The following is a 17,350-nucleotide window of genomic DNA, read 5'->3' on the forward strand; positions in this document are numbered from 1 at the left end:
CGAAAGGTGTACCGTAATAAACTTTACTTCACGCTAAATTTCAATGTGCTTTATATGGTTAGCATACGAATAGAATGAAAAAAGACTTTTAAATTACAAAATGACTTTCAAAGATATTTGGATTCTGAAATGGCATTTACGTGACGTAAAAAAGCAGAACCGACTGAAATTTTCAAATAATTATCATTGGCTTATACATGTAGAATAACGGTATTTTCTGCTAAAAAATGTAAGACGATTACTAAAAAATAATATTCTATAGAACAATCTGGCCCGTAATCGGCTCAAAATCATGATGTCTCTAAAGCAAAAAAGTCTGTTAAATTTTATTAATCGACTAAGGATTTTATAATTCTGTAAATAATTCTGCCATTCAAGCACTAATATTTTGAGCCCATTCTAGAGAAAATTTCATCATTCGCGACAAATTCCTAAAACAAGTGCCCCATTTTGCACTGCAATATGTGAACTTTCTATTGGGTTACAGTCATAACTGTTTTCAGACCATGAGAAAATTCCACAGTGTATTCTTGCAAATATGTTTTAATTCATGGTCGAATATAATTACTTAGAAACTAGCACTGTGAGAAATGATGTTTGAGCTCTTGAGTTCAGACGCTTCATGTCTCAGCATTGTTAACAAATTGTTTTTCAAATAAATTTCCCTCTCATCTCCTTATTTTCTCAAATATACATTTTCGCTAAAAGCCTTCAGGTGATTAATTCATTGCTGTGAAATGCATTCTCATATCATAACATGTAAGATCTAATTCGTTTGTCTCTCATAAAATGTGACTAGACCTACCTAAGCGTTGACCCTTGCGAATTCTTCCGAAGACCTGAAGATGAACATAATCAGGGAAGGGTGTAAATGATCCTTTTATTGAACCCGATATGATTAACAGACGGCACGCACAAACACCGACTACTTGCGGTGAAAACTTAAAAGATAAATAACACAAAATTTAAAGGTAAAGATTAGTGCGAGACTACACAATTCAATTTAAGCTAACAGGTTGGCTCAGAAACCTGCCCCACCAGAATAAATCGGCGGCAAGAATACTTAGCCAATGTTAAGGATAACAGCCGGAAGAAAACAGCAACGTGCGCTGACAATAGCGAATTCATGCTCTAACTAAACCTTTCATTTCAACAGTTTAAATATTTCTTTTCACCCTAACTCATTTACAAATTGGTGAGGAAACGGGAGGGGGAATAAGAGAGATCAGAAAATGCTCAGACATTAAAATAACTATTAGTAAAAATAAATAAAATCTTACATATCCCCCCCCCCCCGAATTTAACTGTAATCACTAAGAGGACTTAAATGGCCTTGATAAAGGTAATTAAATTCTAAACCTAACCCTCGGTCAAACTTTACAAATTTTTGAGTCTTAAGATTAATTTATTTTACACACGAATTTTTGCCTTCTATTACATACACAAACTTCGTCTTACAATTGTTTCCTCTGGTCTTCTTTCAGACTCTGGAAGAAAAATAGTTTAGATAAAAGTTGACTACATCTAATATATTCACATAGCGTTCAAACGTTTTACACAATTAGATTTATTTTCATTTAATATCACATGAGGAAAATTTGCTAATCACATTCTTTCCAAATTTTAAATCTCCCCCTTATCTATAGCAAGGATATGAGAGCATGCGTTCATGTAAAACATGTTCTACACTTCCGTCTAACCGGCGCCCCACATGTTAGAACTTAAACATACCAGAACTAAGAACTACACACTACATTCAATTCTCATCCCTGGAAGTCTAATTCTAGTGAAAAATTACTTTGGCTGGAGAGCCTAAGCTTAATTTTTATGCATTCTCAAGCTAATTTTTACTTTTAACATCAATTCTACTATTCGCTTGACTTAATTTTTTCATCCGTACACATTTATTTCCGTTTACCAGCATGCAAAAATACTTTTAACTTTATCAATGCTTCACAAAATTTTTATATTTACAATTTCTTTACTTTACTAAAAACAATTTCAAATAATTTATATTTAACAATATGTTGTAGTTTAAAGTTTAACGAAGTTGCTTCACTTAATTGAAAACATGCAAACAGCTCCTTAACTCAGTCTCTGAGAATAAAAGTGAATATCTCGTTCTTATTTTAATACAAAAATATGCTGCTAGAAATAATTAAAGCTGCTCAAATACAAAATAAAATTGTAATCTATCAAAGCAACAGCGAAAGAAGATTTCCAGCAACGTTGTGCTTAGAATTAAAATAAAACTTAATAGAATAATTTCCACTTATCTTTTGTTTGTTGAAGTCTGCCATACTTTTGGTATGAACTGATCCAAGGAGAGAAATTTAATGATCTTCTGGGACCCTTACTAGTTGGTGAAGTCCGCCTCTTCCCTGCTTTTGCATTGGCTGTTTTCGTTTGTATAACGCTCTTTTTCCCAAAGCAGCCTTCATCTGGCGTTGGAACGATCCTGTAATTGCTGGCCGCTTCTGGGAGTCTAGACGTTGACGTTTCTTGTTCAATGTGGAAGCCGCTTCACCGGAGGATTCAGCTGCTTCCGAAATAATTTCTTGTGCTAGGCAGGTTGTTCCCCCAATGGCCGCTTCCGTCGTAGAATTTGCACTACCATCCGGCCGATGCCTTCCATTCTCGGCTCTTGCAATTCGGATCTCTGATTCCTTGACTCGCGTTCTCACTCCCTGTGTATTGTAGATGGTTCCCTTCTGCTTCCGTTTCTCCTCGACTTGCTCCTCTTTCATTCTAGCCCCGGTCTATTTATGCTGTTTCCTTATATTCCTCATGCCTAAGTCTTTTTACTCCTGGTTCCCTTCTCCCATCTACTTTCTTATCTTTTCTGGAATCACGATCTTCGACGCAGAAGGCTCATCTTTTGTCTTTGGTGTTGCTGCTTCCTCTGCCAGAAGCTGATTCCTGCAAAGTATTTTTGAAAAATTGTATATAAGCGCAGTCGTAATATTTTTCCCTTGGTACACATTCGCAGTGATACTCTCACCGATATTTCCTTACCACCAATTCTTTGTATAATGAACGGCCCTTCAAATTTTGGACAGAATTTAGACATTTTTTCATGTGGGGACCAAGACAACAAATGTTTTATTTTAAGTATTTTGTCCCCGGTTTTAAAGTCGGAAATGCTTTCTTTTCCGATCGCAGTAAAGTTTTTGTTTTGCTCTTCCAATACCAGAATTTAATACTGCCTCATTTTATGAATGTCTGTTAATTTAAATACTGCCTCATTTTCTGAATGTATGTTAATTTAAATACAGCCTCCCGTCTCTGCACAAAAACAATCCGTCGAAGGGGGTAGTTATTTTCCTTTCCATAAATAGATCTGCTGGCGTTTTTATGGTAGAGTCGTGTTTAGCTGTTCTGAGGGCAAAGGCAAATTTGTTGATGCATCCAAGCGTCTGGTAAGTGTTTGCATAGCTACGAATAATTTTAACTATATTCCTATTTACGCGTTATATCTATATAATTAGTTATATATCGGATATCGGACTATATAATTAGTTAAAATATCGGATCGTGGCCGATAAGGAACCATCTTTAAATGGCGTATGACAATCCCTGCATATAGATCTTCGGAAATTTGGCTTATAAACTGTGTACTGTTGTTTGATATCCCAAGCTCTGCACCATATTTTAAGATACATTTATTTAGAAAAGAATCAGATACAATTTTATGTACGGCTCTTTTAAGGGGAACTATTTCTACCCACTTTGCTAAATGATCGACAATAACAAAAAATATCTATTTTTATTGCTTTCACTACGTGAGTATGGGGGCCTAAGAAATGTATTCTTATAAATTCTTTTGGGAAAGTACCTCTTATACTATTTAGATACCCAGCTGGCTATATTCTACATCGTTAATTAATTGATAAGTATGGCAGGACCTGACATATTCCGTAATAAATTTTTGAAGTTGTGGAAAAAAGGTTCCCTCACATATTCTGTGCATCGTTTTTCTAATGCCAAGACGACCTGCAGTAGGCGCATTATGGAATTCTTGCAAAAAATGGAGCCGTAAACTGGAGAAACTACCCTTAATTCACTATTGTCATTTTTGTTGCTTTAGCATAAAATAAGAGATTATCATTTATCTCATAACCTGCTGCTCTGTTTTTAATGGCCACTATATCCGGATATTCAAAATTTTCCTGATCTTTTAAATATGTAGACATATTATTGAATTCTTGATCAGTTTGTAATTCGGCAATGATAGTTTCACGAGAGTCCAAGATTTTCATCATTAACATAGAACGTTTTATTTTTTAGTCCTCTTCGTCTATCTATGTTAAGTCATCGGTCATAACATTCTTTTCCGAGCATATGTTTAATTGTTAAGTTGTATTCTTGCAGTTTTAAGGCTTATCTAATTAATCTTGAGGACATTTTTCATTCACCTTGAGGCCTACTGCAGAATGACCTGAATATATAATCATTGGTGCCTTGCCGAAATATAATCTTCTGCACCGTTGAAAGTAAAACCAAAGTTTATTACGAATGAGGACCGGTATTTGGCAGTTACTGTCAAAAGAAACAGGCGGAGCACAGCCTCAGACCTGTCTCGTCAGCTCTCTTCAGCCACTGGTACGACAATTTCAAGGCAGACCGTGTACAGACGCTTAGGGCAGATTGGTCTATATGCTCGTAGGCCTGTCAGATGCGTTCCACTTACTGCAACTCACTGTCGCCTGCGGTTAGCCTGGAGTAGAGAGCATGCATTGTGGACACCGCAACAGTGGGCTTGTGTGATGTTTTCCGACGAGTCAAGGTTTAGCTTGCAGTCTGATTCTCGCCGGACTTTCATATGGAGAGCTCCTGGTACCCGTTGTCACCAAGACAACATCATTGAACGACACCGTTACGATGGTGCAGGAGTGCTCGTTTGGGGTGGAATTATTCTGAGTTCCAGAACGGACCTGCATGTTCAAATTGGAACCATGACAAGCCAAATCTATCGGGACGTCATTCTGGAACAACATGTACGTTTCTTTCGGGGCGCCATGGGCGCACAATTTGTGTTTATGGATGACAACGCCCGTCCTCACCGAGCAAATATCGTAAGCGAATGCCTTCAATCGGAGGATATCACCCGTATGGACTGGCCAGCATTCTCACCGTACTTGAATCCAGTAGAGTACGTGTGGGACATGCTTGGCCGACAAGTTGCAGCCCGTCAACCTCCTCCTACATGTCTACCGGAACTTCGGAGAGCATTGCTTTTTGAGTGGTGTAATATCCCCCAAGATCAGATCGATAATTTGATACTCAGCATGCCTAGGCGTTGTACGGACTGTATTGAATTCGTCTGGGAGACATACAATGTATTAACAATCATACCAACCATGTAATATTGGTTTTTTGTTAATAGGTTTTTTTTTAAGTCAAATTTGTTTTGCTTCTAACTCTTCCTTTCCCTGATTTTGCATTATCCTTAATTTATGGACATGAGTGTATTTTTTGTATGTTTCCCATCGAGATCACACATGCAGAAGTTTGATTTATCTAAAATAATTACATATTTCCTGCTCAAAATCTAACTGGAATGCCCTTTTTCTGTGTGTGTAATCAATGTTTCTCAGTTACGTGTTATGGATTTCATTCCACGCAAATACGTATTTTAGTGCTCTAGCAGCGTAGACGGAAACTTCTAATTGCTCGTTTAATGCTATGAACAGATAGCATACATATGTTTTGAAAATGTATATATTTAATTGGATAATCCAACAAAGATCGATAAGGAGCATATAAGACACTTTACTGCATGCGTTCCATAAATGCGTTACTGCCTGCTATAACATTATCATGTGTACAGTAAATATCAAGTAGATAACAAGACATGTTATCTACTTGATATTTGCTGTACACATGATATATTTACAGTACACATGGTATTTGCTGTACACATAACACGATATCCATAAAAGTTGTTAACGTTAATTCCAAGTATTCCGGAATGGGAAAATGAAGAGAATAGATCAAGAAAAGATCGGATCTCCATCACTAATTTCTAAAGAGATTCTGTGCCAACCAGTAGCAAATGATTCACATTCAGCTAACCGCGAATCAACAGAAATCTTGTCGATCCACAGAGCAACATAAAAAGATGGTTTCAAAAGTTTGAGAGAAGTTCAACTAGTGAGTTTAACATCAGATTTCTGCGAAGCAACTGAGAACAACGTCCGTTCATGTATCTCTTTCTTTCCTGTATAAAGAAGTGAGCCATTTTTAGTGGAAACTGCAGTGAAATATGGGCCCTGTATCTTTGTGTCAAGGGATTGTCCTCCGAGTAGAGAATCTGGGCTGCCAAACTCAAAATAAAACTGCATCACGAAGCGCTTTATAAGGCGGGATGTCAAGAGAATATTCCTTGACAGGCACTCAACCTATCCAAACGACAAACGCTGACTTCTACTGTCAATATTTGAACCGACTACTAGAATAAGTGGCACTTAAGCTACGAGTTTTCATCAGTCGCAAAAGCGTTGTCGTTCATCAAGATAAATAATGTTAATCTATCTGCCTTCAGGTAGGCAGTTAGTCCTCGATGGAAGAAATTTTTTGAAATGTATTTTCTAAGAGAAACTGATTCGTATTCATATTGCATATGGAGAAATCTTCAAAACACCATGAAGTCAGCTCGAGAAGAACCAAATCCGAGAATAATTGCCATGCTTCAAAGATCTTATCCATTTTTTTTATACTGGTGGCCTAAAGCTAAAGTTTCTGTAAATCTTATTAAGTCTGTCAAACAAGCATGCCTGACATTTCGCATAATTGTTTCCCACTAAAATACGTAATGGAAAACATATCTAATGGACATTCATTCGAAGATCATATTAAGACATATGTAACACAAGCTTTGAAGATGACAGATAAATGTTATCAGTATTAGAGTGCGTCATGATTTTGATTTCCAGACTCTTTATATATTCTTTATATATCATTTTGATATATTCTTTATTAATATTGGACTTTATTTGATGAAAGAGAAGAAGTTGTACACTAGACTCAAAAAGTAAAAATTATACTCGAGACTCGAAACAGTAATGAAATGATATGTAGAACTGTAGTTTATAACTGAATTAGTATAAAATTTGATATTTTCATTCTTTACAGCTTTCCAAATGCCAGTCTATGGACAGCTCATTTTGGGAAGTTTTACAAAGAGAAAAAGGAAACCACCGAACAAATTAGATATTTGAAAGAGATTTTTATCCATCCGGATTACAATGGAATGCGAACAAATTCAGTAAGCTTGAAATGCTACTTTTTATTTCAGCACCGACTTGTAATGGGTATAAATAAGTTATCCAATGAAAAAACTTAAATTTTATTCATAGTGTTCTGTTTTAATTAAATGTGTATAATAATAAAATAAACCATAACATTTAAAAACAATAATAGTTTAACAATGCTAAAAAATTATTAAAGTCCATACCTGTTTTGAAAATGTTTCATAAATGCTATCTGGCTGCTAATCATAAAATGGGTAACATAAAATTTGAAGAACATGATGACTCATAAATTTTTTGATATGTCACGAACATGTGACTTATAAAAGCATTCATGACTATTTTTTTTTTTTTTTTTTTTTAAGGAATCCAAGATATTGTTTAAAAACAGATCATGAAGCTGAATCTGCAGTTTGGATTTTTGAAGCGTTAAATAAATTTTAAGCTTTCAAGTTCTAACAAACGTGAAAACTTCACGGTACTTTGATGAATTAAAACATTCCTTGTTAATCTAAGTACTAGCTGTAACGAGTGAGATAAACAGCACAAGATTCCTTTTCTATTCTCTGCCAGCGGCTTCAGCTTAAAATTCCTGTACAGTGACAAAAGATACTATGACGCTGAGTACCTTGACCAACGATACTACGAGTATCACTATAGTAGAACTGTAAACATGCTCGCGGGGCTCACAATGCACAAACGTTCGCCAGTTGGGAGTGCTTAAAAACAACGACAAACAAGAAAGTACAACAGTAGCTCCACTCTCTATCATTATTCACATCTTCTCAACTCAACTATCGATAGTTAGTTATTATATCGATTAATAGTGTGTAATTTGATTTATTTTTCATGTAAAAATCAATATCATCTGGTCCGCAGGCCGTAGTTTGCGCGGGCTGATTTGGAATATAAAAAGAGCTTCAAACACTTAATACATAAGCACAAAGCTAGTTTACGAGGTAATGTAATGATGATTTAGCAAGACATGAATTTATATATGCTATTCTAAAGATTAAGAAATCAACTCAGTTCACCAATCAGGTAATATGAATCAACAAGAAATACCTCTTAGCAGTTAGAGAATGCATATATCTCATTAATCCCTTAAATGGTATAGTTAAGCGAAATAAATTTCTTTCTGCAGTGGTAAGAAGTCACACGAAAAATCGTTCTGAAAAAAAATTTGTTGTCCAGTTCAAATGCTGTTAGTTTCCCTGCGCTTCATTCCCTATCTGCGCGAAGCATGAAACCACGTACCCTTAGGTGTAGACACCTAATTAGCTTCTTAAGCATCGCATTTACTATCACGGCTAGTACAAGTGGAACGAAATAAAATACACACGTTACTCTAATCTTCGAAGAACCGAGGGGCAGCTTTGTTGTTTAGCAGAACTCTCTGAAGGGAAAAATTCCCGTGGCTACTTCTTATATACAAGTTACACATCGGGAAAACCACGAAAGCGCTCATGCAGGCAAACTGCTCACCGGGATTCGAACCCCGAGCTGAATTAGCAGAGTGCAGCGACTTTACTCTTCGCTTGTGAGCCATCGCTGGCGGAACTTGAACAGGCTGATAAGCATAATTCTCATTCAACTAACTGCTCTGTCGGTGGAGTAAAGAATTTAGGTCCCGCAGAGATTGGTGCGGGTGAGAAAATGCCTAACGTCTACCCTGCCCATATGTAACATCAAACGAATCGGTTTCCCTTAGAAAGTCCTTAACAACTTCCTTAGGCGAACTGACAACTTCCTTCTTGTGTTTTACTGCACTCCCCCGGGTGTCGACTGGGAGTAATCCCGGCGTTTTGGATAGGTCAATTTTTAGACAGACTCGACTTCTGGGGAAAAATTAGGAGTCCTCACAGTGACTGCCACCAGCGTTTATACGGTGGTAGGTTCAAGCTCGCAGGAACCATATGGTACTGTTTTGTCTGCCCCTTGGTTGTAGTAACTCTAAATGGTTAGATTTACAAGGTTGCCCAGGGATGGGGAAATTGGCTCCCCCTGGTCAACACTGGAGGACAGATCCCTTAACTTGTGTTCTCTTTCATTATTTTAGCTCGAAAGATCTTCCTTGTAAGGCTACGAAACAAAGTTTCGAAAGAAAACCTTTGTATTACAATTTACTTTGATTATGCGAATTTTGTAGTTTAATAATGTTTTTCTTTTTTTAAATCACTTAAAAATTGCACTTTTATAAACAAATTATTTGAAATTTGAATGAATGAATTAATTTGAAAGTTTCTCATGTACCATTAACATTGATTGCAAAGGAAATAAAATTTAAACCTATTAAACGATGCTATCGAAATGAAACAATCTTTCGCGTTCTTGCATATAAGTTTTAAGCCGCGAATACTTAAAAACACAATAATATTTTTAATAAATCCATTTTTCAAATACCGATTAACAGTCTTTATTTTAGATATCATTGATTAAATTGTACTTCTACAATTGCCTATACACTATTCATATTTTTAGTGCATACAGTATAGCTATCATTTAATCCATTTTATACACGATTAACTTTTAGAGACATTCTTTAAACTGTATGCGTGCGATTACGAGTATATCAACTTATGATGTTGCGTGGCCCCAACTTGTCAGCAACAGTAGTAGTGACTGCCATGAACTGTAAAGTACACAAACTCGTAAGAAGGGTTTAAATCCCTTTTTATTCCAGTTTAGAAATCACAGTTGCGTTCACTTGACGCTCACAAACTACGCCGACCCGGCGGTTTAACAAAATAAAAAAAAAAGTAAAACTAAAAATCAATGACAGGATGAATAAATAACGAAATCACTATCTACGAGGCTCTATAATCGTAACTAACTTAACCGCGTTCTAAGATACAGCTGAGATTCATCAAACTTACTGATTAAGAAGTTGAAAGATTCAACGAACTGCCGAAACAGGCACACAGGCCGAAACGCGCGGTTCTTAAAATTTCTACCTAGCAACCTTCACGCTCGCGATTCAAGAAGCACACTTACAATCTCGTTTCCCTTCAATTTAAACTCAATTTACTTCTGCTAAAATTTGAATACTCTGCGCGTTCTACTACGATTTACATACTCTGGCATTGGCAATTCTAGGGGAAAGTAAAGGCTTGACAGGAAAGATAGCTTAAACTTAAAATAAATGTTAGTTAAAATAAATATAAACCCTACAAACTCATTAAAAGTTCCTGTTATACTGTTTAAATGTTTTCTTGTTTTAGTATTCAAAGGTTTTGAGAAAATTTTAATACCATGATAAAATCTCATTTCTCCAAAGTGTACATTTCAAATTTTCCATAGGAAATTTTGACGAAGAAAGGTAGTGATATAGCACTTGTCAGAATAAATGCGCCAGTAGCCATGACAGACTATGTTCGTCCAGTGTGCTTACCTCCCTGGAAAGCCCAGATCCTTCCAGGAACTCTTTGCCACGTCACAGGATGGGGATCAACTATGGGTAAATAAAGTCAGTTATATTTTTTATGCAATGAATTGATTTTTTTTAATATACAGAAAGTTTAAAATTTTATTCTAACGGCTTCCACACCAGAAAGTTTTAGAAACTTGGACAAGACACAGTGAAAAGGATGTGAGTTTTGAAATCTAAAATGTGCTGGTTAATATGTCAAACAGTAATCTAACATGTTATAAGGTATTTCTCCCACCTTATTGGCGTGCCTTCGTGGTCTGCACACTGGGTCGGTATTCTAGAGGTCCGCGATTCGATTCCCGGCGAAGGCGTTGTTAATTTTTCATCTCTCCGGCTTTTCCAATAAATCTAATGTCTCTAAAATGTACGTCGACTCAATATATACACATTTCGGGCTGCGTCCCTCATATCATATCAATATACACATTGTTTCACGAGAATATAGTAAAATTAAATTTAAATAATTCTCTTGCGCCATTGCTGCAGAGAATGAAATTTGAATTTAACAAATATTCTCTATTCGTAAAAAGCTAATATAAATTTAAAATTTAATTATTAAAACTAAATGTAGTTACATTTGAGAAAAGTGAAATCAAATAAGGTAATTACCGCTAAAAGCTGCTAAGTACAAACAAAATTGTTTCACAAGAATATAATAAAGTTAAAATTTAACTTTAGTTCTAATAATTAAATTTTAAATTTATATTAGATTCTTACGAATAGAGAATATTTGTTAAATTCAAATTTTATTCCTTGCAGCAATGGCGCAAAAGAATTATTTAAATTTAATATATTAACTTACTATATTCTTCTGAAACAATTTTGTTTGTACTTAACAGCTTTTAGCGCTAATTACCTTGTTTGATTTAACTTTTTTGAGACGTTCGAAGTCGTTTAGTTGTCTGTGAGGTCTTCGATATCGTCGTAATGGCATCTTTAGTTACTTCTTTATGGAATTACAATGGCAGCAACAAAAAAAGATAAATTTTCCGCCTCTGTTACTGGTTTTATACTTTGCGAATTGCGCTCTAGAAATGCACGCTGTGATCGTAATTCCTGTTCATTTGCCTTGAAACTTTGATCATTTTCATGTTTGATCAAGATGTTTTTGCAGGGGGCGGTGTTTTCGCTCTGCTAAGGAAACCTTTTGGGTGTCAATCAAGTTGGTTTTCCAATTTTGGGATATAACCGGTTTCAGATGTATATTTTAGTATGTTGGAAGTGCTTAAAAAGTGAAGGAATCCTTCAAAGCCAAGGAATACCATGATCGTCTAAGTGAGTAAATAATATAATAAATTCGGGAATTTTGCAGCTAAAGATAAGGAACTTTATATTTAACCAATTAAATTATAATGACTATGTCATTAACCGGAAATTTGGTTCAACAAGACTCTCTGAAAGTTGCGTTTTATTACTTAAAGAACTCATCCCCCACTCACTATGCAAAATTTCTTTTCACAGAATCCCATTTTTTTCAGACATTTTCTATTGAATGTATATTGCATGTCTAGATTTAAGGAAAATGTAAAAAAAGATAAGCCAACAGAGTCTTTTTTAGAGCATATTTCATTGTCAGTAAACAAACTGAAATTAATTTCGCTTCAAATCTTGTGAAATTCTCTTCAAATCTTCTCAAACCTTGTTATGAAACCCTTCAACGAATGGAAAACTGATATTCAAACTGTTTTTCAAGATTATCAGCTTTCAAAAAATGAAATCCGTGAAAAACATTTTACGAAATCTGGCGTCATATATAGAGAACAAGCATCAATGCATTCAAATATTTTTATTTCTTTCCCCTGAAACCGAACCCAGAATGTAATTAGAAATTTTCAGATTAGTCGATCAGTTCAGTCATCGGATATCATACTATTACTGATCTATAAACTAAATGAATTGCGCGTTAATTTCAGTCTTTGCTATATTAAATATTATTTAGTGACTATTATCCACTGACGTTCGCATGGCCGAAGTAAAATATCCAGGAATGAGTAGAGAGATATGTGAAGATTCTTTTTATCTTGTAAAAGAGTTTGGTTTGGTTTATTTAATTATGGCAAAGCACTCGAGGGCTATCTTCCAAAGGGGAGAGAGGCTTTCGTGGACGACCTTTCTAAAGCAAACTGGTTCGTATCCTATTTACACATAGGGAAAACCATGAAAACGCCCTTGCAGCTAGTCCGTTCGTTAAGCTTCGAACCATGGACGGAACTACCAGCATTCAGTAACTTTACCGCTCAACCGCTGGTGTGCACGAATAGAAGAAAATGAAGAATGCCCTTTAGGAGCTGATAGAGTTTTATTCAAAACCTACGCCGAAGCGCGTATTTGTGTATTGCTTTATTGCGTGATTTTTAAATGCGTAATTTTCTATGATTCATCTTTTGCGTGATTTTATTCTTTTAATGTTATGAATTTTATGTTTTAACCTTTATCTGCTTATTTTTTAATTTCTGAAATTTTAATGTCATTATTGTTGATTCGCTTTTCGGTTTTTACATTAGACATTTTTTTCCGGCAGAATGCAGTTGCATGTGTTCACTCAATGAAGCAGTACTCCCCATTAGAGATGGTCGGTTAAATCGAAACTGGCCGCATGGATAGAGGAGGCGTGTGGCATGACGTCACCAAAAACAGTTGTCGCCAACTCCACTCTCTTTTCAAGCTACACACTTAGTCTCGTTTTTTTTTTTTTTTTTTTTTTTTTTTTTTTTGTGTGTGTGTGTGTGTGTGTGTGTCACACATCGTATTTGAAAAAAGAAATTTTATCCACTATTTTGTAATTGATTACTTCAATATTGAGTCAATGATAATGTTATTTTTTACCTTTGACTAGAGGCTTTTCTTAAAATACGAAGATATAATTGCAAATGATATTCAAAGTGATATCACTTTGATTGTGTTTTTCCTTTTGTAGGTACCGGAAATTCAGATGTTTTAAAGCAAGCTGAAGTTCCAGTTGTATCTCACGAAACTTGCGCTAGATACTACACATTCCTGAATATTAGTAAGACTATGATATGTGCCGGATACGCCAGTGGTGGACATGATTCATGTCAAGTAGGTTAAATACTCTACTTAAGAGTATATTATGATGACCTTTCTTTAATTTTTACTTTTAAATATAGTAACATTATCAGTAACGGACGAAGATATTTTCTTATTCAAGATAGACGTCTTTTCTGGTGCTCTTTAACATGCTATTACTATGAGATAGCTAGCATTTTTAATCAAACTGTTTGACAGATTTTGAACTCCACTAAACTTAACGTAGCGGATTCGCGTTAGTACATCCCATTCCTTAATCGAACGCTAGTTAGATCAAATCATGAATACTGAGGGGAAAAATCAAGCAAAACGTTCCATAAGGGCTATGTAAAAATATTTCTTTGATAATATGAGTTTAAATTATATGAATAAAATTCCCAATAGAAAACGGTATACACAACGTTATAAATTTACAATGCCTGCTGGAGAGAGCAATAATTTTGTACAAATAACTGGGACACATTTACACATATTACTTTTATTAAATATCTTGGTCAGTTTTTGTCGTACGGGAAAATTTTTTTCCAGAATACGTGATGACCTTGTCTAAATATAATTACACAGATTGTAGACCAATATAAAAAGCAAGATTTCATAATGTTTACAAAATTTGATTTTTTTTAAGTTTAAAAATGCCATAAAAAGATTATTTTCTTTATTTAAAGTACAGTAGAACCCCAATTATTCGAGCTAACGGGGACCAGTGCTGACTGGGATAACACGGACTGATACGAAAATTTTAATACTATAGTCTTTTGTACATACTATAGAGAAATTACTAACATGCAGGATTCATGCAGGTACATAGCGATATAAAACTCCTGTGATATATATGTAGTACAAAAAAGGATACACACTATAAACCTGAAAACATGTAACTATAATACAAATGCTGTGCTGTACAGTATACATAACATATCACACACGTTTCACACTTTTTTTAAAAAATCAGTAACAGCATTCTGTTTCATTGTGCTGCCTCGTTTTCTTGCCATAGTGTTGCGTAAACATCGCAACATCATAATGTCGGCTGGTTTTGTTGTTCAGCATACAGCATTGCATCTTCGATAGCGTTCAAGGCATCTGTGTGACTGACCGTCGTTTGAACAATTCCCATGTTTTCGTCATCGGAACTTTGACTGTGTGTGACTAAATTTACAATGGCGTCATCAGACAGCTCAAATTATTCATCATCTTCATTGCCTTCAATGGGAACAGAACTTCCTATTGAACAACTTTCACTGTGTGTGACTAAATTAACAATCCTCATCAGACAGCTCAAATTATTCATCATCTTCATTGCCTTCAATGGGAACAGAACTTCTGTATTACCATTTTTATCCGCCTCCTTTTGTGTTCGATTAATCTCTTTACTTGTCTTTCCCTATGTTTTCATTAACGTTCGGGATAATAAATTTAGGGTTCAGGTTTATGCGAATATTTGATTCCTGACTTATCCTTGTATTTCTTATTGTATCCTCTAATATCAAGTCATCTTTCTTCCCGATTAGCAATCCTCTCTTGCTTATCGTTTCAACATTCTTCCCTTCGACTTTTAGTTTGGCAGCACAAAGTAAGGTAATGTGGCCAACGTGCAAACTATAATAGCAGAGGATAGTTTATTGTCCATAGCTACCCATCGAAACAGAAACAGAAATATAACTTAAATGGGAGGAAAGTTTTTCTGGGCTACAACACGGAGTCTAAACACATTTTATGAAACCGTCTTCATCTATAAGTGTTGCATAAACGTAGAATTGTAGTTTGTGTTCCCTTAATCTTAAAGCACTGTAAATACAGAGGATATAAGCGGAGGAACCTCCGAACTGGATAGTACCGAGTGGTTTCGAGATACATGAGTCAATATTTTGCCTGGAGGCAGTTGATCTTCGTACTTTCATATGGAGGCAACATAACACACAAAATAATTCTAATTTTATGCTCGAAAGATCATAAAATTTGAGCCGGAGGACAGTTGGTTCGGGCAGGGTAAATATACGCGGATATACAAACCTGTATAATATCCGACGTGACAGTCGAATGCGTAAAGGTTGTAGAGATAAACTTGGTCTTTCTGTTTCTTTTAATAAACCATAATGATTAATATCGCAGAGCTAATCCTGTGGAAGGCATATCTTTGGAGCTGGAAATCAAGTGTATGAAGTGGCTACTATGCTCTTCCCATTTGAATACAATATAGCATGCATGGGAGGCTCTAGGTAGACGTAGTACTGATTGGTCAAGTTTTCATCTGACTGCCCGAGCTAGAAACTGCCCTTTCAAAGGAACGGAAAAGAGTGACTCAGAATTTCCTAGATCACTTTGTAAATTTTATGCCAAGTCAAATGTTTAGCTATTTTAAAAATTAGGGGAAACTACTCGTCCTACTGATATTATATAAAATCCTCTTAGAAGCAGTTTGCTTAAATCTTCTATTTTCGAATAGTGAAACATTTGGAATTTATGAAAGGTTTGAAATGGTATATTTTCTCTTAAACTGGAAACTTTATAAAATAACTTTAGTCTACTAACTTTACAAGTGAAATGGGGTTACAGGGCTAGAAAGAAACATTTATTGCATTTTTGTTCTCAAACAATTGACTGAACTGTAATGCATTTCTTTAAAAATGACGACTGATCACACTTTTTGTTTGAGTAATGAGTATATATGCGTATAGTTCTAGCAAATGTTAGCTTATAAGTTTCAAGCAAGCTGTGTTATTGTTTTTATTTAACTATCGGTCACACCTATGAATATTAGCATTTTTAATTAGTTCCACTTTTATTTTTGCATTGCCTAATAGTTACGTAAGTTAGCCTTTTTATTTATAGGGTGACAGTGGAGGACCACTGGTCTTACAGAAGCTTAACCACTGGTATTTGGTTGGTTTAGTCTCTACAGGTGGTAATTGTGCCGCTGCAAAGCAACCTGGTATTTACACTAATGTATCATCATTCAAGGCTTGGATATTAAAAATCATGTACAAGCATAAATAGGAATTTGATTTCCATCAAGTTTTTCAAAAGCCTAATTCCTGAGCCGAAGACAAATGAATAAGATGATACCTGGTGAGAACAACCATTTAAAATTCCAACAAGGAGATCTATGTGTGAAAAAATTGCAGTGAGTGAAAAAAATTTAGTTTTTTGTGCAGTGAAACCTCAGTGAGTCAACGCTCGCAGGCAAGCGATTTATGTGAAGTTAACGAGTTCCATAGAAATTCAAAATAAAAAGTGTTTAACGATTTGCAGTAAAATACCTAAAAAAATGAAAGTGTAGTTTATTATTTATTTCTTACTTTAACTTCAAACTTCTTTTCAGTTTTCAAAAACATAGTGAAGCAGCTATTGCTACAATATATAAATATATTGTAGAATTTATACGATATAATTTTTAAATGAGTAAAAAAAACATCCACAATTTTAGTTTGTTTCTGCCTTTTTGTCCTACATAAATTATCTTTAGCGTTTTGTAAGCGATTTGAAGTTGTTTCGGTACATTTTGAGCTTGGAGAACTACTTAAGAATTACCTTACTTTAGTCAAGCTTCTTTGTAGGCTGGTATCTCAAACTCATTTGCATTCAATTTAAAACTTCCCTTTAGCTTATTATCCCTGCCTTC

General features: G+C 35.1%; 1 protein-coding gene across 2 annotated transcripts in view; it reads left to right on the plus strand.

Moving 5' to 3' along the window:
• The window catches only part of LOC118195313 (serine protease 30-like), a 78,624-nt gene extending 61,476 nt beyond the window's left edge, over positions 1-17,148 (plus strand). Inside the window, exons 6-9 of one of the 2 annotated variants that reach the window (XM_035366607.2) lie at positions 7,135-7,267; positions 10,551-10,707; positions 13,598-13,740; positions 16,561-17,148. In XM_035366607.2, the coding sequence (XP_035222498.1) occupies positions 7,135-7,267; positions 10,551-10,707; positions 13,598-13,740; positions 16,561-16,725 (598 nt within the window). In that variant the 3' untranslated portion in view covers positions 16,726-17,148. The other variant, XM_035366625.2, reaches the window with a different exon arrangement.
• Positions 17,149-17,350: the final 202 nt, after the last annotated feature.

This window comes from Stegodyphus dumicola, chromosome X1 (genome assembly GCF_044657685.1).
Source record: "Stegodyphus dumicola isolate Sdum_Otavi_A_Nest chromosome X1, ASM4465768v1".
NCBI classification, from domain to species: domain Eukaryota; kingdom Metazoa; phylum Arthropoda; class Arachnida; order Araneae; family Eresidae; genus Stegodyphus; species Stegodyphus dumicola.